Source organism: Crocuta crocuta, unplaced genomic scaffold, assembly GCF_008692635.1.
Source record: "Crocuta crocuta isolate KB4526 unplaced genomic scaffold, BGI_CrCroc_1.0 scaffold230, whole genome shotgun sequence".
Taxonomy (NCBI): domain Eukaryota; kingdom Metazoa; phylum Chordata; class Mammalia; order Carnivora; family Hyaenidae; genus Crocuta; species Crocuta crocuta.
Window position 1 is genome coordinate 2420675 of NW_027527393.1, and position 23389 is coordinate 2444063.

General features: G+C 39.7%; 1 protein-coding gene across 1 annotated transcript in view; it reads left to right on the forward strand.

The window, feature by feature from the left end:
• The window catches only part of TPD52L1 (TPD52 like 1), a 111237-nt gene that overhangs the window by 80575 nt on the left and 7273 nt on the right, over positions 1-23389 (forward strand). The window contains exons 3-6 of the mRNA XM_077752799.1: positions 4695-4843; positions 16119-16220; positions 18625-18639; positions 20452-20490. Coding sequence (XP_077608925.1) covers positions 4695-4843; positions 16119-16220; positions 18625-18639; positions 20452-20490 — 305 coding nt within the window. The remainder of the gene's footprint in view (positions 1-4694; positions 4844-16118; positions 16221-18624; positions 18640-20451; positions 20491-23389) is intronic.

Below are 23389 nucleotides of genomic sequence, written 5' to 3' on the forward strand. Positions count from 1 at the left end.
AAAAAAAAAAAAAAAAAAGCACAAGTCTCCCAATAATCTCAGCCACTCAAAACATATTATTTATGCAAAAGAAAGCAGGTCTTTTAACAGAATAAAAGGCTGACATGAGGCCAACCATTTTCTATGGAAAGAGAGCTAGATAGAGATACAGCCCTGAGAAATATTAGGCCACGGATTAAATGCAGGAGGACACATTGACAAAGATGAAAAAGTAAAATATGACATGATAAGCAAAAGAATAGAGGGTTTAATTTTAAAATAGCCACGTGTTCTCATTTAATGGGAAGACTAAACACGTGACCCCATTTTGTGGTCCCCAAGTAGAGACTCCTTTTGCTGTAATGAGTATTATGTCTGCATACTGAAGACCTGCTACTGATTATAACATGTTATGGAATGTGTAATTCACTTTAGAAAGATTTCCATGAGCATTACAAAACTATTCCATAAACATAAAGAAATGAATAGTACTGGATTCCTAGGGCATTTGCTGATATTAAAAACTCCAAGAGATTGTTCTTTTCTACTGTTGTATTTAAGATGTTTCCGACTTAGAATTTTGCCTGTTTTGCTTAAGTGATTACTTGTGTCTATGAAACTTCACAACGCTATTCCGATCTGTCCACCGTTGGGGTAAAACCTTTCTTGCACTAGTAAAAAACTAATATTTGCAAAGGTACTTTTCTTTCTTGAGATTCTTTTCTAGCAGCTATGTCTTTGGTAACCCAAGGAACACATTTGCAAGATGACTGATCGTGTCAGTGATGTGGTCTGTGGTCAGAAGCGGAAGTATACTTTGAATGTAAATGAGACACAGCTGCCACATTTTTTAAAAATAAGAAATCTAGTAAAAAATCTCAGGCTTTTTAGGACCTCTATATATATGGGACACTAAGGGAGTACTAATAGTTCTCTTCTGGCTTCACAAAGAAAGTCACACAATTATTTATACTTTTCAGAAAACAATCATGTAAAATGAAGCAGTATTACCAAAGCAATATATTATAAAATATGACATAGAATAAAATACGACAATTGGAATCAAAGACTTTGTGGGGTTTCAAGTTGATTTTCACAGGTGATAGCAACGCTGTAGAAAATCTGGGCATTTTACAGAACTGCTTTGTTAGAAATTACATTTGTGAGAACAGATTTTTTGTATGTGACTTACTTATTTTAAAACTGTAAGTTTGTACCGTTTGAATTTCTTCACCCATTTCACCCACCCCCAACCTCTGGCAACTACCAGTCTCTTTACTATATCAATGAGCTTGCTTTTTCTTTGTTTTTTTAGATTCCACATATAAATGAGATCATATGGTATGGTATTTATCTTTTTCTGTCTGATATATCTCACTTAGCATAATGCCCTCAAGGTCCATCCATGACACAAATGGCAACATTTCCTTCTTTTTTTTAAGTTTATTTATTTATTTTGAGAGAGCAGAGCATGTGCAGGGGTGGGGCAAGGAGAGAGGGAGAGAGAAAATCCCAAATAGGCTTTGTGCTGACAGAGCAGACTCCATCTCCCATACCATGAGATCATGACCTGAGCCAAAACAAGAGTAGGACACTTAACCAACTGAGCCACCCAGGCACCCCTTCCCTTCTTTCTTTTTTTATGGCTGAATAATATTCCTCTGTGTGGTGTGTGTGTGTGTGTGTGTGTGTGTGTGTGTGTGAGAGAGAGACAGTAACATTTTCTTTACCCACTCATCCATCAGTGGACACTTAGCCTGTTTCCATATCTTGGCTATTGTAAATAATGCTGCAATGAGTATGTATCTTTTTAAGTTAATGTTTTCATTTTCTTTGGATGAATATCCAGATGTAAAATTGCTGGATCGTATGGTAGTTCTATTTTTAATTTTTTGAAGGATCTCTATGCTGTTTTACATTGTGTTAGAAGAGATATTTTATGATGCTGAACAGATTTGCTTTTCTGCGAATGCCAGGGAAAGAGGAAACATGCACATGAATGTTCATAGCAGCTTTATTTGCATTTGCCAAACCCAAATATCCTTCACCAGATGAATAAATAGCAAACTGTGGTATATCCATATAATAAAATACTACTCTTCAGTAAAAAGAGAACCATTGATAATGCAGTAACATGGATGAATCTCAAAAATCTCAAATAATAGATTGAGAGAACAAAGCCAAAATTAGTATGTACTGTGGAGTAAAAGAAAGATTGGTGGCTGCCTGTAAGAGTAGGAAAAAGAAGGAGGGAGGAATTACAAAGAAGACCTAGAAAACTTTTGGTGTTGATGGATATGTTCACAAAAGTCACACACATGTCAAAACTTACAGATGCATGGTTTATTGTACATCAATTACATGTCAGTGGATTGTGAGTAAGAAAAAGCAGCACAAACATTGTTAAAATGTCTATACTACCCAAAGCAATCTATGCATTTAATGCAATCCCTAACAAAATACCACCAACATTTTTCATAGAGCTAGGACAAACAGTTCTGAAATATGTATGGAACCACCAAAGACCCAGAATAGCCAAAGCAGTCCTGAAAAATAAAAGCAAAGCTAGAGGCATCGAAATTCCAAACTTTAAGCTATATTACAAAACCATAGTCATCAAGACAGCATGGTACTGGCACAAAAACAGACACATAGATTGATGGTACGGAATAGAGAACCCAGAAGTGGACCTACAACTATATGGTGAATTAATCTTTGACAAAACAGGAAAGAATATCCAATGGAAGAAAGACTGTCTCTTCAACAAATAGTGTTGAGAAAATTGGACATTGACATGCAGAAGAATGAAACTGGATCACTTTCTTACACCATACACAAAAATAAATTCAAAATGGATGAAAGACAGGAAACCATCAAAATGTTAGACAGGAAGCCATCACAATCCTAGGGGAGAATGCAGGCAGCAACCTCTTTGATCTTGGCTGCAGCAACTTCTTACTAGACATGTCATTGGATACAAGGGAAATAAAAGCAAATATGGATTATTGGGACCTCATCAAGATAAAATGCTTCTGCACAGTGAAAGAAACAGTCAACAAAGCTAAAAGGCAGCCTACAGAATGGGAGAACATTTTGCAAATGACATATCTGATAAAGGGTTAGTAACCAAAATCTCTAAAGAACTTATCAAACTCAACACCCAAAAAAACAAATAGTCCAGTTAAGAAATGGGCAGAAGACATGAACAGACACTTTTCCAAAGACATCCAGTTGGCTAAGAGACATATGAAAAGATGCTCAACATCACTCATCATCAGGGAAATACAAATCAAAACCATGATGAGGTACCACCTCACACCTGTCAGAATGGCTAAAATTATTAGCAACATAAGAAGCAACAGGTATTGGTGAGGATGCAGTCTGTGGTCTGCATCCACAGACCCTTTTGCTCTGTCAGTGGGAATGCAGCCACTCTGGAAAACAGTATGGAGTTTCCTCAAAAAGTTAAAAATAGAACTACCTTACAATCCAGCAATTGCACTACTAGGTATTTACCCAAACGATACAAAAGTACAGACTCAAAGAGGAACATGCACCCTGATGTTTATAGGAGCATTATCAACAATAGCCAAACTCTGGAAAGAGCCCAAATGTCCATCAACTGATGAATGGGTAAAGAAGATGTGGTATATGTATGTATGTATGTATGTATGTACACACACACACACACACACACACACACACACGCAATGGAATATTACTTGGGGATCAAAAAGAATGAAATCTTGCCATTTGCAATGACATGAACAGAACTAGGATGTATTATGCTGAGCGAAATAAGTCAGTCAGAGAAAGTCAAATACCATATGACTTCACTCATATGTGAAATTTAACAAACAAAGCAAATGAATATATGGGAAGAGGAGAAAAGAAAGAGGGAAACAAACCATAAGAGACTCTTAATGATAGAGAACAAACAGAGTTGATGGAGGGAGGTGATGGGGGATGGGCTGGATGGGTGATGGGTATTGAAGAGGCACTTGTTACGAGCACTGGATGTTGTACATAAATGGTGAATCACTGAATTCTACTCCTGAAGCCAATGCTGCACTATATGTAACTAACTAGAATTTAAATAAAAATTAAAAAAATAAAAGACTAAGATTATCTTAAAAAAAATAAAGAAAAAGCAACACAAGTCACTCTCTTACATACTCCCTCTCCTCCCTTGTTCCTCCCTTTCTGGGGCATTAGTTTGGCCAAACCATAATGTCTGTCTAGTCTGTGCCTGCACCAATGCAGCTATGTATGGTTGGCAAAAACCAAACACAATACTGATGAGTGACAGTTAAAAAGATGTTACTTATAAGAAAAAAGCATACAGTACAAAGCCAGTTATTTTTTTGCTCAAAAATTATATGTATACACAATATTAAAAAAAACATTTGGAAGATTAGAAACCAACCTACTAAGTGGCAACTATTTCCTAGTGGATGACAGGTAATTTTTATTTTCTTGTTTATCTTTTGTTGTACGAATGAGTTTTTTACAACTTTTATAATCAATAGAATGAAAAAAGTCTATTTCTATTTTAAGATCTCAAACTGTCATCCCTACAAGATGTGTTTGGTACAGGCAAGCGTGGGCCTGGTAACAAGAGGGCGCCGAGGGTCGTTCTAGAGCATCAGGAGCTTGTGCATGTATGTATCAGCTGGTCTCACATCTTTCCACACCACTTTCCCTGTTACCTGTAGCTAGAAGACGAAATCACCACATTACGGCAAGTTTTATCAGCAAAAGAAAGGCATCTGGTTGAAATAAAACAAAAGCTGGGCATGAACCTGATGAATGAATTAAAACAGAATTTCAGCAAAAGCTGGCATGACATGCAGACCTCTACTGCGTAAGTATATCAACGGGATTTGTTTTTTAATTTTTAATGTTTATTTGCCCTTGAGAGAGAGAGTCAGAGCATGAGTGGGAGAAGGAGAGGGAGACACAGAATCCAAAGCAGGCTCTAGGTTCTGAGCTGTCAGCACAGAGCCTGACACGGGGCTTGAATCCAGAGCCAAGAGATTATGACCCGAGCCAAAGTCCACGCTCAACCAGCTGAGCCACCCAGATGCCCCGCAACAGAATTTTTAAGAAGTCGCTTTGCTTGCTGTCTCTTATTTCTTCTGTTTTGTTTTGTTTTTTTTCCTATATGACTGATTTGGTACTTATGACTAGGAAAAGTTTTTTTTCTAGAAGTAAAATAAATATGAATAATCATTAAATATGTTGCACGATGCAGACTATAAAGTTAGCTTCATGAAATTAAACTGCTCACCAAACACCGTTTTTACACAGACAGCTTTTATGGGTTTGTATTTTTCTCTATATTATATATATTTTAAACATTTGTTAAATATATATTTTTTTCTTATGTTTTCTCAAAAAATTCTAAGTGGACAGGTGACTTTTCCCCAGAATACTTGGCTTTCACTACAGATTTTGAGTTTCTGTAACAAATGGTTGGCAGTTTTAGAACAGACTTGTTGTCCATTAATTTAAAAAAAAAGCTTGTACTTCTTATATTTTAGGGATGTGCTTTTCATCCCTACCAACTCTAGGGAAAATTTAGAGGGCTAAGCCCATGTGGGATAATAGAAAAAAAATATGTGTGTGTGTATATATATTGCTTTCTGTCCCTGGTTCCTGACAGAGTCCCTAAATCCCTTGGAATTTCCATGGTGGTAGCAGTATCCTTTGTTCTAACGAGGGGACTCTTGATGACTCTGGGATGGGGGTTGGTCACTAGAAGACCAAGCCATAATTAGAGGTTTGGACTTGCAACAGTATATGCTATCCTCCAGAGAGGGAAGAGGAGACTGGAAATGGAGTTAATGACTGTATGATGTAGCCACCATAAAAATCCCCAAAACATGGCATCCAGAGAGTTTCTGGGTTGGTGAACACATGGAGGGGCTGGAAGGGGTGCACCAGGAGGCAGCATGGAAGCCACATACACCCCCACAAAACCCCCTTTATAGATAAAGGCTGTCTATATCCTTTATCATATCCTCTTCTTTTTTAAGTTTATTTATTTTGAGAGAGCACAAGTAAGCACAAGTGGGGGAGGGGCAGGGAGAGAGAGAGAGAGAGAGAGAGAGAGAGAATCCCAAGCAGGCTCTGACTTGGGGCCCGATCTCACCATGAGATCATGACCTGAGCTGAAATCAAGTCAGACGCTTAACTGACTGAGCCACCCAGGCACCTCCATATCTTTGTATAATAAACCAGTAATCTAGAAGGTAAACTGTTTTCCTAAATTCTTTAAGCCACTCTAGCAAATTAATCAAACTTGAGGTCATGGGAACCTCCAATTTATAGCCCATCCATCACAAGCACACAGGTGATATCCTGGACTTGGGTTGGCATCTGAAGGGGGGGTGAGAAAGCAGTCTTGTGACACTGAGCCCTTAACCTGTGGGATCTGACACCATCTCCAGGTAGGTAATGTGTTAAATTTTAGAACACCCAGCTTGTGTCACAGAATTGCTTGGTGAGGGAAAAACCGTGCATATGGTGTCAGATGTGTTGTGAGTATGGTAGTCATGTGAGAGCAAAGGAGACACACAGGAGAACTGGGTTTTCCCTGCCACTCAGACCACCAAAAATGTTTTTGTCTTTTCCATTATCTTTTTGTCTTATATTAGGCAAGATCCAGAATAATTTGGGTATTCTACAGTCATACTTTTATTGGATCACTTTTAAAACTACATGAAATATTCAACTGCTGTGGTGCTTTTCTAATTATTTAAAATATTTTGCTTGCCAGGTGTTCTTGAATCAAAGGGAAGAAAGTGCCCACGTCATGATGTAATTTTTCTGCTTTTTGTGAGTTGGAGGGGTGAGGCTGGTGGAGACAGTTCTTATCCCTATCTCTGATGTTAGCTCCAAATTTGTGTCTTTGTGTTATGCATTTTCTTCCCTAGTACCATCCATTGGATGCTTAAGATAATACATTCCTATTATTTTAGTGGGAATCAATTTTTCTCTTTGCAGGTACTTTTCTCCTGGACAGGGATAGGCCCAACAGTAGGAAAAGGTACGAGTGATGGACAGCAGATGCTTCAGTTTTGCTGGGGGCCATCCTTGTCTGCTGGTTACTGAAAACTAAGACCTAAGACCTTAGTGCAAGTGTGCTTTGTATGAAGAGTTCCATCTAAGAGGAACCTGACTCTCTACTTTGCTTCCCCTAGTTTATGTGAAGGAGAATGTTCTTGTCCCCAATCACAGCATAGTATCTATTCCTATGCTCATGCACCCTGAGAGCTCATCCCGACAGCGTCAGAGCACAGCCCAGAGTAGGGCAGGGTGGGGCCAGGGAGCCCATCAGGTTACTTCCAGAGGCAAACCTTCCCCAACCCAATGGTGACAATTATGGAAGAAGATAAAAGACTACATATTGGTGTTTAGCAATTTAAATATATATATTACAACAGTGTATGAACAGTCTTCTGTAAAGGATAGCTGGATTGTAGGCCATACATTTAATGAGCTTCTCTGTCAGTGGTTTTGACTTCCAGTCTTTGCACCTCATTGGCGCTATACCAGTTAATGACCCTGACAGAGTGTGAGCCTGAACAATCTCCATTTTCCTGATTCTGGGGCCCTCTTGTCACACTGATCTGAACTTCCTTCTGAGGTTTAAGACCCAGGCAGGATCTTTCTGCTTGGTCTCCCTAACCACACTGGAGGGTGAGCTAACCTCACAGAGGACAGGACAACTCCAGTCATTCTGTTGCCGAAGGGAGGGACAGAGCAGCGGATATCTGGGCAGAGCGTACGTCAAGTTTGCCCTAGTTCTGATGGGGGCAGGATGGCGATTGATTCATAGTCATTCTGAGACATGGAATTAGAGCGAGCAAGTTCAAGGAGGGTGGGTAGCCTCTTCCCACACTGGAGAATATATAGTCTCTGATTTTCTCATGTTTGGAAAACAAATTGGTTTTATAGCCAGGCGGTATACTTAGTATCGAGCTTTTTGTTGAATGAATTGATGTATTCCCTAGGATTATGGAGTTGAAAGACTATCAGGGAAACAGAGTTGTTGTGTTTGGTTTTTGTGTTTGTTTATTTTACAAGTGATTCCAGATAACCAGTAAGATAGTAAGTATGAGAAGCAAGGTGAAGGAAAATAGTGTTATGAGGATGTATGGAGCAGGAGATTGGGCCTTTCCTGAGGACTCAGGGAAGGTTTTTCAAGGCAAGGTGGATGCTTCAGCTGAGCTCTGAAGGGTGAGTAGGAAATTAATCAGGCCAGGAGGGGCAGGAGGAGCCTCCTGGGGGAAGCACAGCCTGGTGATGGCCAGGAGAGAAGGTTCCCTCTCCCCCGGAGAAAGCAGTCTGGTTAATTAGTGTTGTTGAGACAGCAGGGAGAAATGGCAGGGGGTTGCACGGGGCTTTGTGGTATCTGTTAATAGAGTTATTCTTATTCCACAGGCACTAGAAAGCCATTAAAGGGGTCGTGACAGTTCATTTACCCAACATGTCTTAACGTGTGCCTGCTATTAGTCATTATTACCCAGGAGCTAATCTAAGCTCTTGGGATGTAGGGTTCAACAAGATAGACAGCGTTCCGACCTTCTTAGAGTGCTGAAATGGAAAAGAGCATGAAACCAGCAACAAAGCAAGCACAGGAGATGCTGTCAGGAAGGACTGTGATGAAAACAGCACTGAGCAAGCGATGGGCTAGAGGAGAGCGCAGAGCCATTGTGATGGAGTCCCGGTCAGGGATGCCCTGTCCTGAGAGGTTGCTCTGAGCTAATACCTGAATGACTAGAAGAATCTAGTCTTGTGATTATGTAGGGGAGAGCTGTGGAGTTGAGGCAAAAGTTGCTGCAAAGACCTTGGGGCAAGAAACAGTTTTGCAGATGTCAGGAGCCCAAAGGAAGCATGGTGGTGTGAGGGGGGAGGTGGGAATCTTGGGGGCCTCCCAGACCGTGGAAGGGGGGACCTTATTGCAAGGGATCAGACGCCACTGGAGGATTTGAAGCTGCAAATGATCTGTTCTGATTCACCTTTAAAAAAAAAAATCACTCTGGTAACTTTGTGTTATACAAATTGTGGAGAGGCAGGAGTGGAGATTGGAAAATCAATTCTGAGACTATTCTAGTAATCCAGTTCAGTGAAGCTAGTGAGGAACAGAGAGGGGACAGGGTTGGAGGTCAGACCAAAGGGACTTACCAGTGGTTTGGGGCTGAGAGATGAGGGAAGTAGAGGGATCAAATGTGACTGTCAGGCCTTTGACATGGGCAGCTGGTTGAGCATAGGCACTGTTTGCAGCAATGGGCATGTAGCATATGGCCAAGCCCGTGGGCTCTGGGTTACAGTTGCTTGGATGGAAGTCTAGGTCCCCTGCATCTGCGAAATGAGATCATATTACTACCTATCTCATAGGTACTAAGGATTCAGGGAGTTAATATTTGTAAACAGTTAGATCACTGTCTGATACTTGGTAGGCCTGTTTGCTGTTCAAGTAAACAAGTCTGGTGGGGAGACCCAAGAATTTTGTTTTAGTGTGCGCCGAATGAAATACCCAATAGACAAACCAGTTCATACATCTAGAGAGCAACTCAGAGGAAGAGTCAGGGATGGAAATGGACATGGGGAGTCATCTGCTGTTGATGTCATTGAAAGATACCGGACTAGATGAGAGTTATTCAGAGATCATTTCATAAATGTGGATGATCATGGACTCCTCACTCTTTTAGGAGTGATTTGAACCTTCCTTTGTACGGAGGAATGATTCCTTAAGAGGAAGGCGTGAGTATATCAGCAACAGGACTCCAGGAGAGCACCTTTCTCCCACCCTCTTTTCTTGGCTGCTGAGAGATGGGGAAAGTCTTAATCACATGGGGGCAGGGGGGCAGAGCTTGGTAACAGAATCTATTTTCCCCTTGAATTCATTAAATCCCAGCTGTTAGTACCATGTTACCCATTCTATGACAAGATCTACACCTCATAGGATGAAGATTTTGATGTGAGGGAATAAGGAGCTAGGGTAGGGTGAGGTTGGGTAGAATTAAATTTCAAAGCACTGAAGAGAATTTTAGCTGTCAGAGGATTGAAGGTGATTCCCAGAGGCAATACTTTGCATACTGATTAAGCAATCATGACCTATTTAGTTTGATTTATACTGAAAAGAAAATCTATGATATGTTAATGAAGGATCTTGGCATATTTTAGCCTGTGGTAGGATTCAAAGAGGAATAGGTCTGAATGATGGAAATAATTACACAGCATACTGAAATGATCTTCACAGAAAGATAACCACACAGCAGCAGGTGAAAAGATCATTTGTAACTGGGGTTTATTGTTGCTGTTACTTTTGTCGTGGTTTTGTATGGCTTTGATTTGAGAGAATCTAAGAATACACACCAAAAATTCCCACCACCTCCTTCTGTTGTTGTTTTTGTTGTTTTTTTCTTATTGTTTGTTCTCTGCTGTTTTGTGTTGTCTTTAGGCTTTAAAGAGGCACTGATGGAGGAGGTGGGTGGCTTTGGAGTATTAAAGCAGGGAGGCCACCAGAGGAAAAATTGAATCTCTTCTTAGGTTGAAGGAATAGGAATTCAGAAATGCATCGTTCTCATGAGCTATTCAAACTGATAGGCTTCATTTCAGTAAGAGTTCAGCCTTTGCTAACCCATGAAATTTCCCTACTAATAAAGCCCTCTGAGTTGTACCACAGACCCAATGATAGGGCTGCCAAGAAGAGAAGGTTTGGGGAAGAAATTGAAACCATTCTATCCTTTTGGAACAAATAATAACCTCATCCTATATAAAGAAGAGTAAAATTCAGCATTAAGGAAACTTGAATTGAGCATGTGATTTACTTGTTCCTTGATTTTGTGCTTCTAAGACTTCTAAACCGTTATAGTCAGTAATGATCATTCCCTCTTTTTTATGAGGAGCCTGCTGTAGCACCGTGGAGTTTGGAAGTGCCAGAGAAGATTAAAGATCTCATTTCAAAAGACGCACCTAGTCAGTGTCTTAGACAGCTGTTTATTCTGCTTACCTTTTGGCTTTCATCTTATCACAGATGGCAGGATATAGACTCTTCCAGGTTCAAGTGATAACTATGTTTTGGTAATGTTTAGGAAACCTTCCAAAGAAAATAAGCCTCAATACTTTTGTATCTTTGGGGAGATGTGCATGGGCAACTGTTAAGATAATAATCTTTTTAAAATCTCATAACAGGAAATATACCTGTGCTATAAAATATCTTCTTATAAAAAGACTGTTGAATTTTTAAATTTTTTTTAATGTTTATTTTTGAGAGACAGAGACAGAGACAGAGCAGGAGAGAGGGAGGGGCAGAGAGAGAGGCAGACACAGAATATAAAATAGCCTCCAGGCTCTGAGCTGTCAGCACAGAGCCTAATGTGGGGTGCGAACTCATGAACCATGAGATCATGACCTGACCCACATTAGGATGCTTAACTGACTGAGCCACCCAGGCACCCCAAAAGACTGTTGAATTTTCTATTCTTACTGGTATTTATGTGTAAAAAAGTACTTTAAATCAAAACATTAAAAAATTTTTAATATTTATTTATTCTTTGAGAGACAGAGACAGAGCATGAGTGAGGAGGGGCAGAGACAGGGAGACACAGAACCCGAAGGAGGCTCCAGGCTCTGAGCTGTCAGCACAGAGCCCCACGCAAGGCTGGAACTCATGAACCGTGATACCGTGACCTGAGCCTAAGTCAGGCACTTAACCTACTGAGCCACCCAGGCCTCCCTAAATCAAAACATTTTAGAAGACCTGCTTTCTCCTTTTTTGATTTACGCTGCTTTCAGCAAGACATGACAGATGAACTGTGTGAAAAGTCAGCAGAATCCCTTTTAGCTGGCTTGCAGAGAACTTTACCCCTTGCTACTAAAGGCCTCCTTGTCAGTGCGCCGGCCAAACAGTTAACCTGTTCTGGCATTAAACACTATCCATCCCTTAAAGAAGATGTGGCATATATACATATACAAAGGACCATCATTCAGCCATGACCATGAAGGAAATGCTGCCGTGAGGCACTACGGAAAACCTTGAGGGCATTATGCTACGTTGCATAAGGCAGACAGAGAAGGACAGATACTGCATGGTGTCACTTATACATGGAATCTAAAAAAAATATTTTTAAGTCAAACTCTTGGAAGCAGACAGTGGAAGGGTAATGGCTAGGGGCAGTGGGGTGGGGAAAACAGAAAGTTTGGTAAAAGAGCACAGACTTCAGTTATAAGATGACTTAAAGTCTGAGGATCTGATGTGTAACAGAGTGACTCTAGTTGATAACTGTATTGTATAATTGAAATTTACATGCAAGGTGATGGATGTGTTAATGAACTAAGTGGGAGGAATTCTCTCAGTGTATGTGTGTATATCAGATCATCCCCATGTACACTTTAAATATCTTACAATTTTATTTTTCAGTTATACCTCAGTAAAGCTAAAAAAAAAAAAAAAAAGCTACCCGCTCTAGCCAAACAATTTCTGAAAAGTAAAGCCTGTGTTCCTTTGACTTTCACTGAAAACTAGAAATTTTACTTGTACCCTAAATAACAGATCTCCTGGTAAGAAGTCTTCGGTGAGTTAATGCAAATAAAATGCTCAATAAGTGTGAGCTGCTATCTGTATCACAGTTAGACTTTTCGCAAAGAAGGGTTTGGCACTGGACCAGATTCCAGCCTTTTGGGACTCAGGTTCCCAACAAAGCTGATGTTTGCTGGAATGGCTTTAGAGCAGAGGACACATTTCCCTTTCCTCGTCTTAAGGCTTCCAAGTGCCCTCCTCCAGACTCAGGAACTGAGCACTGGAAAGTGCTGGCTCTGCATCTGTAGCTGGAGTCGGGAATCAGCCTGGACTCTCTTTCCTTTCATTGGCCCCATGTGGCTCATGCCCCAGTATATTCAGGCACTGGGGACCCTGCGATGATGGACAAGATGCGGCCTCGCCCTCAGAAAGTTCAGGCAAGTAGCAGAGACAGATTTGAAAACCATAATTGCAACATAGTAGAAACAATGTTTGGAAAGAGCTGCGCAAAGAGGTGGTAGGAACACAGAAGAAGGGCACATAGCATAGACTTCTTGAAGCATGTACTCCTTATTTTCCTGCCCTATGGTACACCATAGCAACCTAAGGGTACCTTATCTTAACATTTTGACTTTTTTTAAGTTTATTTATTTATTTTTGAGAGAGAGAGTGTGTGTATGTGGGTGTCTGTGTGTGAGAACGTGGGGGAGGGGCAGAGAGAGAGGAAGAGAGAGAATCGCAAGCAGGCTCCACGCTATCAGCCCAAAATGGGGTTGATCCCACAAACCATGATATCATAACCTGAGCCGAAAGCAAGAGTAGGACATGTAACCGACTGAGCCACCCAGGCGCCCCATTAACATTTCAACTTTTATATAAGGAAAATGTATTAGTCTCCTATTTCATCAATTATGCAACTCAGCAGTGGCGTAACTTCTATTTAGCTTAAAATAAGAGACATAATCTAAAATGCTAAATACCGTTTCCATCTAAATTACAAGGTTGTCAAGTCAATTAGAAGGTTGGTGTTTCAGTTGTTTTTCATTATTTGAATATTAGTGAATGTAATTTTATGTGATAGGGTTGAAAAACAGTTTGAAGTATCAGTCATACAAACTGTGTGCCAAATCCCATGGAACAATAAAGGGATTAAAATGTATGTACAATGACATCCTTGGGAGTTTTTAGTGGCCTGATAGGAGGGTCTCTTTTCAAGACACGGGCACCTCACATCTGGTGTATTATTTCATTCAATTTTGAGGTGGAGCCCAGGGCGGATGCAGTGTAAGGTTACAGGACCCATGCAGTACACAATTCCAGGGGGACCCTGCACTTACGTGAGTGGTACTTCTCAGAGCTTTTAAGTGCTCTGAGCCCAGCGGCCTATTTCTCATGGGGTCCCTGGTCCCTTTGTTCTGGAAAACCACTTCCTCACATGCAACCCTGTCTTGTTCCCCGCCCCCCCCACATCTCTTTCCCTCAATTATTGGTCTCTTATGTAATGTAATGTATGTAGGATGACTAGTAATTGTTTTTAAGAAATGTGGTAGTTAATTTGGGAAGAAGAGGTATAAAAGTGTGGGGGGGGAAGGTGCATCTTAGAATTCTTGAAATGCAGTATTACTATTTCTCTCCACAAAATATTGGAGCTCATGTAACTCACCTTCGAATGTCTAACGTCTCCAAAGCAAGAAGACATTCTGGAGGAAGGACGGCACCCTGGTCCTAGCCTTCTCTCTGTCTTTAAAAAGTCACACAGCTGTTCTGGGCCCAGGTCCCATCGTCTGAAGTCTGAAGGAATGGGGCTCTAGTGCCTTTCAGATTTAACACTATATAATTTTCAGAAATAAAGAGTTAACAGTCCTAAAAATCTCTCTTCGACACTCCTTTGAGCTCTCCATATGGTTGAATTTAAACTTTGAAATTTCACATAGGTATAGAGCTGCATTTTTCATGGGGAAGACTTAAATGCCACTCGCATTTCACTGAAGTAATCAGATTCCCATATATCCCTACCATACATTTTGCTAGAGAAGTGTATTTAAAGCATAAGGCAGCTAGCACTTCCTGCTTACTATACGTACTTCTCTCTGGCTAGGTGTTTTATTTTTAAATTAAGCCCTCAAATTCAGAATGTGATACACACAAGTGTTCAAAAGTCACCTCATCTCTAAATTCAAAGCATTCTCAAATACATAAAGTTAAACTACATGGAACAGTTTATAAGAAAATTAAATATTTGCTCTAACTGTACATTCCTGTGGAAATGCAGGAAGAACACAAGAAGGAATTCTCTAACTAGTCCCTAGTCCCAGCCTCATGCAAAGGTCACAGACCGTGCAGAGTATTTCTTTACTTTTCCCTTGAGTCACCTTTGAGGCCCTACAGAGTCAGGGCTGGGTGAGTGCCCTTTCCCCCCAGAGCCCAGCTCTATTCTGCTGACACCCACTTGGCCGAGGTCCCAGGGATCTCTGGCCCTAATGGGCCAGGAAAAGGCGGCTTTCGCAGTCTTCCTAAGGATGCAGGCTTTGGTCCTTTTACTTCTTCAAAGTGGGGCATGTACAATACAACAAAACACTTTGCTTGCAAATTGATGGGATCACATGGCAGAGCAGCTAGAGCAGAGGTTTTAAGGCAGGACGGGGCCTGTTCAGTGCAAGGCCTGGAGAGGAAGTCAGTGATGGAGCAGAGTGAGCAGGCAGAAAGAGGACCATCTTGTGTATGATCATCATGAGTCCTGTTGCATGGACTTTGACTTTGACTCTGAGCCCTCAAGGAGTCAGCCAAATGGGGACATAGGCTTATGAACAGATAACTGTAGTATTATATTCCTAAAACTATTTAGAAAAAAGTCACTGCATTACCTTAAGAACATGTGCCCTCCTTATTCCCAGCTATGAGTATTAGAAAAATAAGCTAAATACTAATTATATTTTGACCTTTTCTGGTTCATTTTACCCAATTGAACAGTAAAAGCTAAGTCTTCACATTGAAACATACATTTCCTAATTTCTGTGTTACCTTTGATGGCTAACTCTTTACTTGCAAGCATCTCTTCATAGAGTTAAAACACACACTTCTTTAAGAATAGCTCTGTACTCTCAGAGCACTTCTACTGCTTGTGATCACACATCTGATCTGCACATTCAGATCTGTACTTCAATATGAATATTTTTCCTGAATTCAGATTTAATGGTCTGACTTTTCCACTGACAAGTAGCAGCCAACACATCAACTTCTGTGGATCATCTTCTTCCTAAGTCTGTTTAGAAAAGCAAATTTTCTTTTCTTTTTTTAATGTTTGTTTGTTTATTTATTTGTTTATTTATTTATTTATTTTGAGAGAGAGTGTATGTGCAAACAGTGGAGGGGCGGGGTGGGGGGAACGTCCCAGGCAGACTCAGCACTGTCAGTGCAAAGCCCAACACGGAGCTCGAGCTCACAAACCCTGAAATCATGATCTGAGGCAAGACCAAAGGTTGAACGGTTAACTGACCGAGCTACCCAGGCACCCCTAGAAAAGGAGATTTTCAAAGTAAGGAAGGAGAAGGATGGTGGTTTTTCTATAGGCGATCATGACATATAAACTGTTCTGTTTTATTTCTAGCTACAAGAAAACACATGAAACCCTGAGTCACGCAGGACAGAAGGCAACTGCGGCTTTCAGCAACGTTGGGACAGCCATCAGCAAGAAGTTTGGAGACATGAGGTACCATGGAAAACAACTGTGGGAATGGGTCTAAGCCTTTGGCCTTCTGAGGAAAGGGAAGCTTTCTCCATTGGCTGGTCTTTCTAGTGTATTCTTTTTTAAGTGGGTTAAAATTTTATGTGGCTGATAGTGATAGTGACTAAGATAAACTTTTTAATGGAAAATCTTCTGCCGGAAAGTCAGGTTAGTGAGCCTGATCTCAAAGATTCCCTTTCCACTGGGACATGTCCTAGTAAAAATGTAAGATACAGGATTCCTTTAATTACTAGTAATAGGGGAGGATTTCAAAAGAATGCAGCACACACAGAATTTTATTCATTAAAATTTAAACAGTAAGTTAAAATATGGATTCAATGGAATATGCTCTGATAAACTACTCTAGGTTTCATTTATGTATACATTCATCTAGTATATTTTTTCTATGCTAAATACATACATATTTATTCTGTTATTCCCAAAAAGTACTATGGTATATAGTCCTTGCATAACTTGGTTATTTTCAGTATTTCATTATCATATAAATTTAGGGTTGAACATCAAGACTTTAAATTGAGAACTAAATGTCCTCACTGTAGGCACCAGAAAAACAATGTAGTATTGACCATTTTTATTTTTTATTATGTTTTTAGTAAGTTATCTCATATAGACTTGTTACTTTCATACTTTTTTTTTGCTTGTTTAAATACCTATCAGTTTATTTTGAATTTGGCAATATGCTTAGGAAATTTTTCTTTATAAATCAATTTTATTTTTCTCTCTTGAAATCAAATTCATTTTAAAAACTTTTGAAGTATACATATTAAATTTCTTCCTTTTAAAAACCTGTGCATATTATTTCACTGGATTCTTTAAGCTATCACTTTATTACCCTGCCACTTTGATACCTACAGGCAAATATTTATATCTTTGTGCTTATTTTGTTCAAAAATAAACTTTACTGGATTGTGCCCAATGTTCATGTATTATCTTAACAAGCTGGCATTCATGAGGCTAGAGTTAAGGACATGTGCATGAATCTGGGTGCACTGTTTTATCTTCATATTTATTAATAATGCAATAATGAAAAGCAACTGAAATTTCTCAGAGGCTGCATGTGATGAATAGATAAACCTTCTGGATTATTAATTAACCCTTTTATTACAAATAAAATCTGCTGTCTTGTTAATGGCATTAAAACATTTATCTAAACTAATTAAGTAATTTCTCTAAACAGAAAATACCCTATTACTTGTTATATCCAAGAAAATATATTGTGCCATATTTATAAAATTTGTCCTCCACATACTTATTGAAACCTTTTGCTGGAACACTAGGACCACTGGAGTGTTATTTCTCCAACTTTAGAGGACTTTATGAACACCTCTGATGCCTATTTAAAGTACATATTTCCATATTTCACCTCTTTGAGATTATGCCTCAGTGGGTCTTGGGCAGAGTCTAGGGATATGCATTTGTAACCATCTCTTAAGTGGTTCAGTGTCAGGTAGTTGGGTTATGAGGAAGCCACATAGCTCACCTGTACCAGGTGTTCTGTTCTGAAATGGGGTAAGAGTAACAATATCATCAGATTATTATAAAAGTTGTAGAAGAGAGTTTGCCATGTATTAAGCACTCAATAAATGCTAGTTGTTGGTTTTTTTACGTTTGTTTATTTATTTTGAGAGAGAGAGGATGAGTGGAGGAGGGTCAGAGAGAAAGAGAGACAATCCTAAGCAGGCTCTGTGCTGCCAGTACAGAGCCTGATGCAGGGCTTGAACTCACGAATCATGAGATCATGACCTGAGCTGAAATCAAGAATTAGATAGTTAACCAACCCAAGTTTCCCTTAAATTGATGTTTTCTAAAAGCAGGCCATAATTTTTCAAGCTAAGATTCTCATTTCATCCCGATTGGCAATGCCTAAAGTCCCCTTAGCCTCATCAATACAACTGCCCCCCTTCTCTTTCTCCACCTGTAAAATAACATTGCTAATCGATAGCTATTGAACTAAAATGCTTCCTGCAAAGTTAAAATGAGGACACATTTGTGAAAGTACTCTGTAGAAATGCAAGCTCTTGGAATCATTTTGATAATAACATTGGCATCTTCTTGGAACTTCACAGTAATTTGTTCAAACGGTGTGTGAACTAGTGGAGGTGAAATCTTTGGAGGAGGCATATAACTTAGTAGAGTCCAACCATCTCTCTATATAGCTATGAGAATAATAGAAGCACAGTGAATAACAGGTTGGTACAGTTATTATGATGAGACATTAAAAAGTATCCTCCAAAAGAGTAATAGATGGAGTCACATCGTCTTAGCTTTGGGGCTCTTGGGAGAGGGGGCAAAGGGCACTGTGGTCCTGTCTTTGCATCCTGATATGCTAACTCTACTCCTGCTTTCTCCTGTGCTGCCCGGGCTGCAGGTCTCACTCCATCGGGTAAGCGCTGCCTCTGGGGCCCTGCTGGCTCCCTGGCTGCTCCCTTTCTTCCCACAGCCCACTGCTTCCCTCACATCGTGGGTGTGCTTCGGCCATAACACTAGATCTCTTTTCCTGAGAGTGTTTGTGACCAGGCAGTTACAGAGGACAGGGCATCTAATGGGTTTGAATTTATTTAAGCACATATTTGTCTCATTTTTGAGTCATTTACACCAGTTTCGCTTGCTGACCAATCTCTTAGGAATCCCTTCCTACATTCCCAATCTTTCCTGCATTGGCAGGGGTCCTTAGAATTGAAAGAAGGGAAAAAAAGCATAAACTGAGAGGTGTGTGTGTGTGTGTGTGTGTGTGTGTGTGTTAAACATTTATTTATTTTGAGAGAAAGAGAGTGAGAGCAGGGGAGGGGCAGGGAGAGGGAGAGAGAGTTCCAAGCAAGCTTCTTGCTGTCAGCAAGGAGCCCAACTTGGGGCTTGATCTCACAAACCATGAGATCATGACCTGAGTCAAGAGATCAAGAGTTGGACACTTAACCGACTGAGCCACCCAGTCACCAAAGTTATGTGCGTCTATGAGGCTTTTAAAAAGTAAAACAGAACTAGAAAATTCTTTTCTCTAGATTGTTGTTTTTCTCAAATTCTTCTGTTTCTTATGTGGATGGTTCACCTTCAACTTTCTGTACCTTCTAAAGAGGGGAAGGGTTACCAGAAGACCACTTATGATAGGAAATGTGCAGTTGTCCGGTAAGCCATCTGTTAGGTGGAATCTTATTATACACTTTTGAGGGGGGGATTTTTTTTTCTAAGAAAACTGCCTGTACTTAAAGAGATTAATTAGATTGATAACGCTGATGAATTTCTTTTAGTAATTTTTTTTTAAATATAATTTCTGAGGAAATGTTTTACCTATCGTTTCTAAGTGGAGCATGTAAGATCATAGGTACCCCCTGAATTTCTTTGTCCTTTACTTTCTGAGTTCGAATAAAGTGTTGCCCATGCTAATGACCTCATGATATTGTTGGGAAAGGGTGAGGAGTTTGATTGCTTACTCTTATCTTCTTGGGAAGAGAGAAGCAGGGCAAGTGTTGGAAAGTGTGAAGGGGGAGCATCATCCCAGGTAGTGTGAACCCATAATGCTCCCTCTCTCTGCCCAGCCTGATTTCTGAGTGGAACTCATAAAGAAATAACAAGCAATCAGAAAAAAAGATGAGTTGGCTACCATAGGATTAATAGAGAAGGCTGAAACCCTTAGAATTCTCAGAAATGTTGATATTTGTACCAGATATCCTGGAATGGATGCTGAAGTCCTTTCTCCCATGTTGGACTGTGTGGATGGTGTTTGCCTGCCATGTGTTTCCTTGAATGTCTTACATTAACTACATATATTCCTCTTGAGAGTTTCTCTACAATGGAACGATTAGCTTTTACTTGCTGAGCTCTACTTCCTCAGTATACCCCTTCTTCTCTTCCTGAACAGAAGGGAGGTGAGAGGGATTTGGACCTAAGGAGGGTGTCCACGGGCTCCTGGGCACACCTGAGGAAACCAAACATTCTCCTCAGAGTTTCCGGCCCATAGACAACCCACAGGAAGTAAAATAACATGCACCTTGGACAGTGTATTCTTTATGCCCTTGAAACCTGATTGTGGTCTGTCCTACCCAACGAAAACAAATGTCATCCTGGTGGGGTGGGCAAGGAATACTTTAGATAGTTGAAATTGCTGTTTTAGAACTATTAATAGGAAATTTCTCATGTACTTATGTTGTGCTATCTTCTTTTTTCTTTTTTTTTCTTTTAATCTGCTTTTGCCCTGAAGCTACTCCATTCGCCATTCCATAAGTATGCCTGCTATGAGGTAATGTGTGTCAATTACTTTATATAGTATCAATCCAGAATGTATGAAGTGTGACTTTATTGATATTTACTTTGTGGAACTTTTCCCCCTGCGTAATATGAAAGGAAATGCCATGACCTCCTTTATTCTCTTTTCTGATGGCTTTCAGGAGAAAAGTCTAAGGGTTCTACAGAAGTTAGGGTATAATGGGCTTCTGCTCTGGACCAAACGCACTGGCTTAAATCCAGCCTCTCTTCATTTGTGTGACCTGAGACAAGTCACTTAGCCAATCTCAACCTCCATTCTCTTATCTGTTCATGGGGAGAAATAAGTCCCACCGCACATGTTGTTGTGTGACATAAATCAAGTAACCTGTGTAAAGCCCTTTCTTAGCACTAGCCTGGACGAACATACCTGCAAAGGTGGAAGATATTCCTCATTTCAGGAGAACTAAATGCAAGCCTGGGAGACAGTTTAAATGAAATGAATAGGAGACAGAAAGGGCTACAGTTGTAGAGAGGATATCACCAGGATTTTTTAAGGTAGATACTAAGGTGAGGTGTCTGTTGATTAATAAAATAATAAAAGTGTCACTAAAATTACTAACTGGATGAAAACTTCTGAGAAAAACATTCCCCACTCCAAGTTTGCATGGCTTAGTAGATAAAAGCACACTAATAGTAATAGGGTATAGAAGAATGGGTGTCAGATTGGGGGTCAGAAGATGCAGACTGTAGCCCAGCTCTGCCAAGAATGAACTTGGCAGCCCTGGGAAAGTCACCTCAGTGATACCAGTTTCTTCATATTTAAAGGAAGAGGCTCTCCCCACTGTGCTTGCCATGGGAGGGCTGCCTTGGGCTGGGCTGCCGGGGGGGGNCTCCCCCACTTCAGTCCGAAATATCCCTATGTCCCCTGCTTTATACTGTATATTCACACCAAATCTGAAAAGTTTGAGACCACTGAAGCCAAACTCTTTTGGGGTCATTTGTAGTTGTAATATGACCTCATTAAATCAGAGTCAACACCTTTTCTCTGTTGTCTAGCACACATCTGAGTATAATTTAATTAGAGGAATGCCTGTTTTATTATCCTGATGATGTTTCTTCCACACTGGGGTTGTACAATTACTTTGGAAATTCAGCCACAGTATTTTATTTCCCTAATATGGTGGTAAATAGAGAGCATAGATTCAAGATCACCTAGTCCATCTTTGAATGACTTGCTCCCTGTAGCATAAAAACACTCAAATTGAGTAGTGCATCCTGCAACTCTGAGCTCCTTTACACAACCACTTTTAATGTGGGTGTCCAGAGAAGGGCTTGCAAAAAATTAACATGGTTTTGCTCTGTGAATCCATCTAGCGGCTTATGGGTGAGATGTAGTCCTCATGATCTTGCCTGAAATTAACTTAAAAAAAAAAAAAAAGATTTTACTCATCTAACATATACCCACGAAGCATTCGGCTGACCTGTCTGACCACCGCAGGCCTGTTAACTGATCAGTGATAGGCAGGCATGTGAGCAGGCTTGCCCAAATAAAACCTACAGTGGAAGGAAAGTGCCAATGGAGGTGTATGCTTGGGTCATTCAGGTGTAAATTCATTAATACTTCATAATGAAACAGCAGTATTATGGAGGATTACTCAGGAATTTGACTCATGCTTACATTATATATAAGATGTGATGTCATAACGCCCTGTGAACTCACTGTTCTTAATTCATGCAGCATGAATGTAAATGCCTTTCTGACCATCAGGAGTGTCACAGTTTCTAGAGATAATCTCTAACAAAGCCAAATGCACTCAAAAACATGTTATGTTCATTAGTTTCCTCTTGATAATATTAGAGTCATGCTTCATTCTGCACCATACAAAGAAGCGCATGTATTAATTATATTATTATATTATATTATATTATATTATATTATATTATATTATATTATATTATATTGTATTATATTATATCCTTTCTCTCTTATAAAATTCCTCTAGGCCTTTCCTTTTATTTCAGTTCTTCTACACTCAAGAGAGAATAACAGGCAGCTTATTAAATTTAGTAACATTCAGCTTAATTATTTGACTTGAAAACGATGACAATCATTGTGGCCAAGTGCTGACATGGATACAAGAATTCAGATACATTTTGAATTCTTAGTTCCTGTTTCTTTAGTTGGACTTGGGGATATCATTTTCAATGTTAATGGTGTCATTAAATCGTAATGTCATGAGGCCAAATCCAATATAGGAAACCAAAAAGCCCCAAATGAAGTATCTAATGCTTGAAGTAACAAGATGGTGTATACAGATTATTTAACACAATGAATGAGTCACAAATAAAATGTCAGTAACTGCAAAGATTCTGTTTGGTAAGGAGAACAAAATGTATATCCTCTTTATGAGGAAAAATAATGAAAGCACTGACTTTCAGAAACACCACTTCATGGAAATTGACAAAGTGATTACTTTTTGAGGCATGGGAAAGAAAAATTTATGAACCTTTTTTTTTTCCTTGAGCTATTTCTGTCTTCTCTCCCATTTACTGAAATAAATAGCTTTAAAATTCCAAGGGAGATAATTCTAACATGACATTCTTCAGATAGACTTTCCACTGTTTACCAAAAGAAGGAAGAAGAGTTGGGAAAAGGAGTACTGTGATAGAAAAAATTAATTAGTAAATGACTAATTAAGCTACCACTCCTTTGACTCATTGGAAATGACTTCCATTGCTTCTTGAAATTATTACAGTTGTGTCATTAACAAAATGCTGTACAATTTATTCTACAGTCGATGATATGAGTATTTTACGTAGAAAATGTCCATGTCAGGCTATAGTTTGTGGATCTCACTCAAGTAGAAATGAAAATAGATTTTCAAACCTGGTTATTGTAGGTGGCAAACCCACAGCTGGCTCCGGTGCAGAGA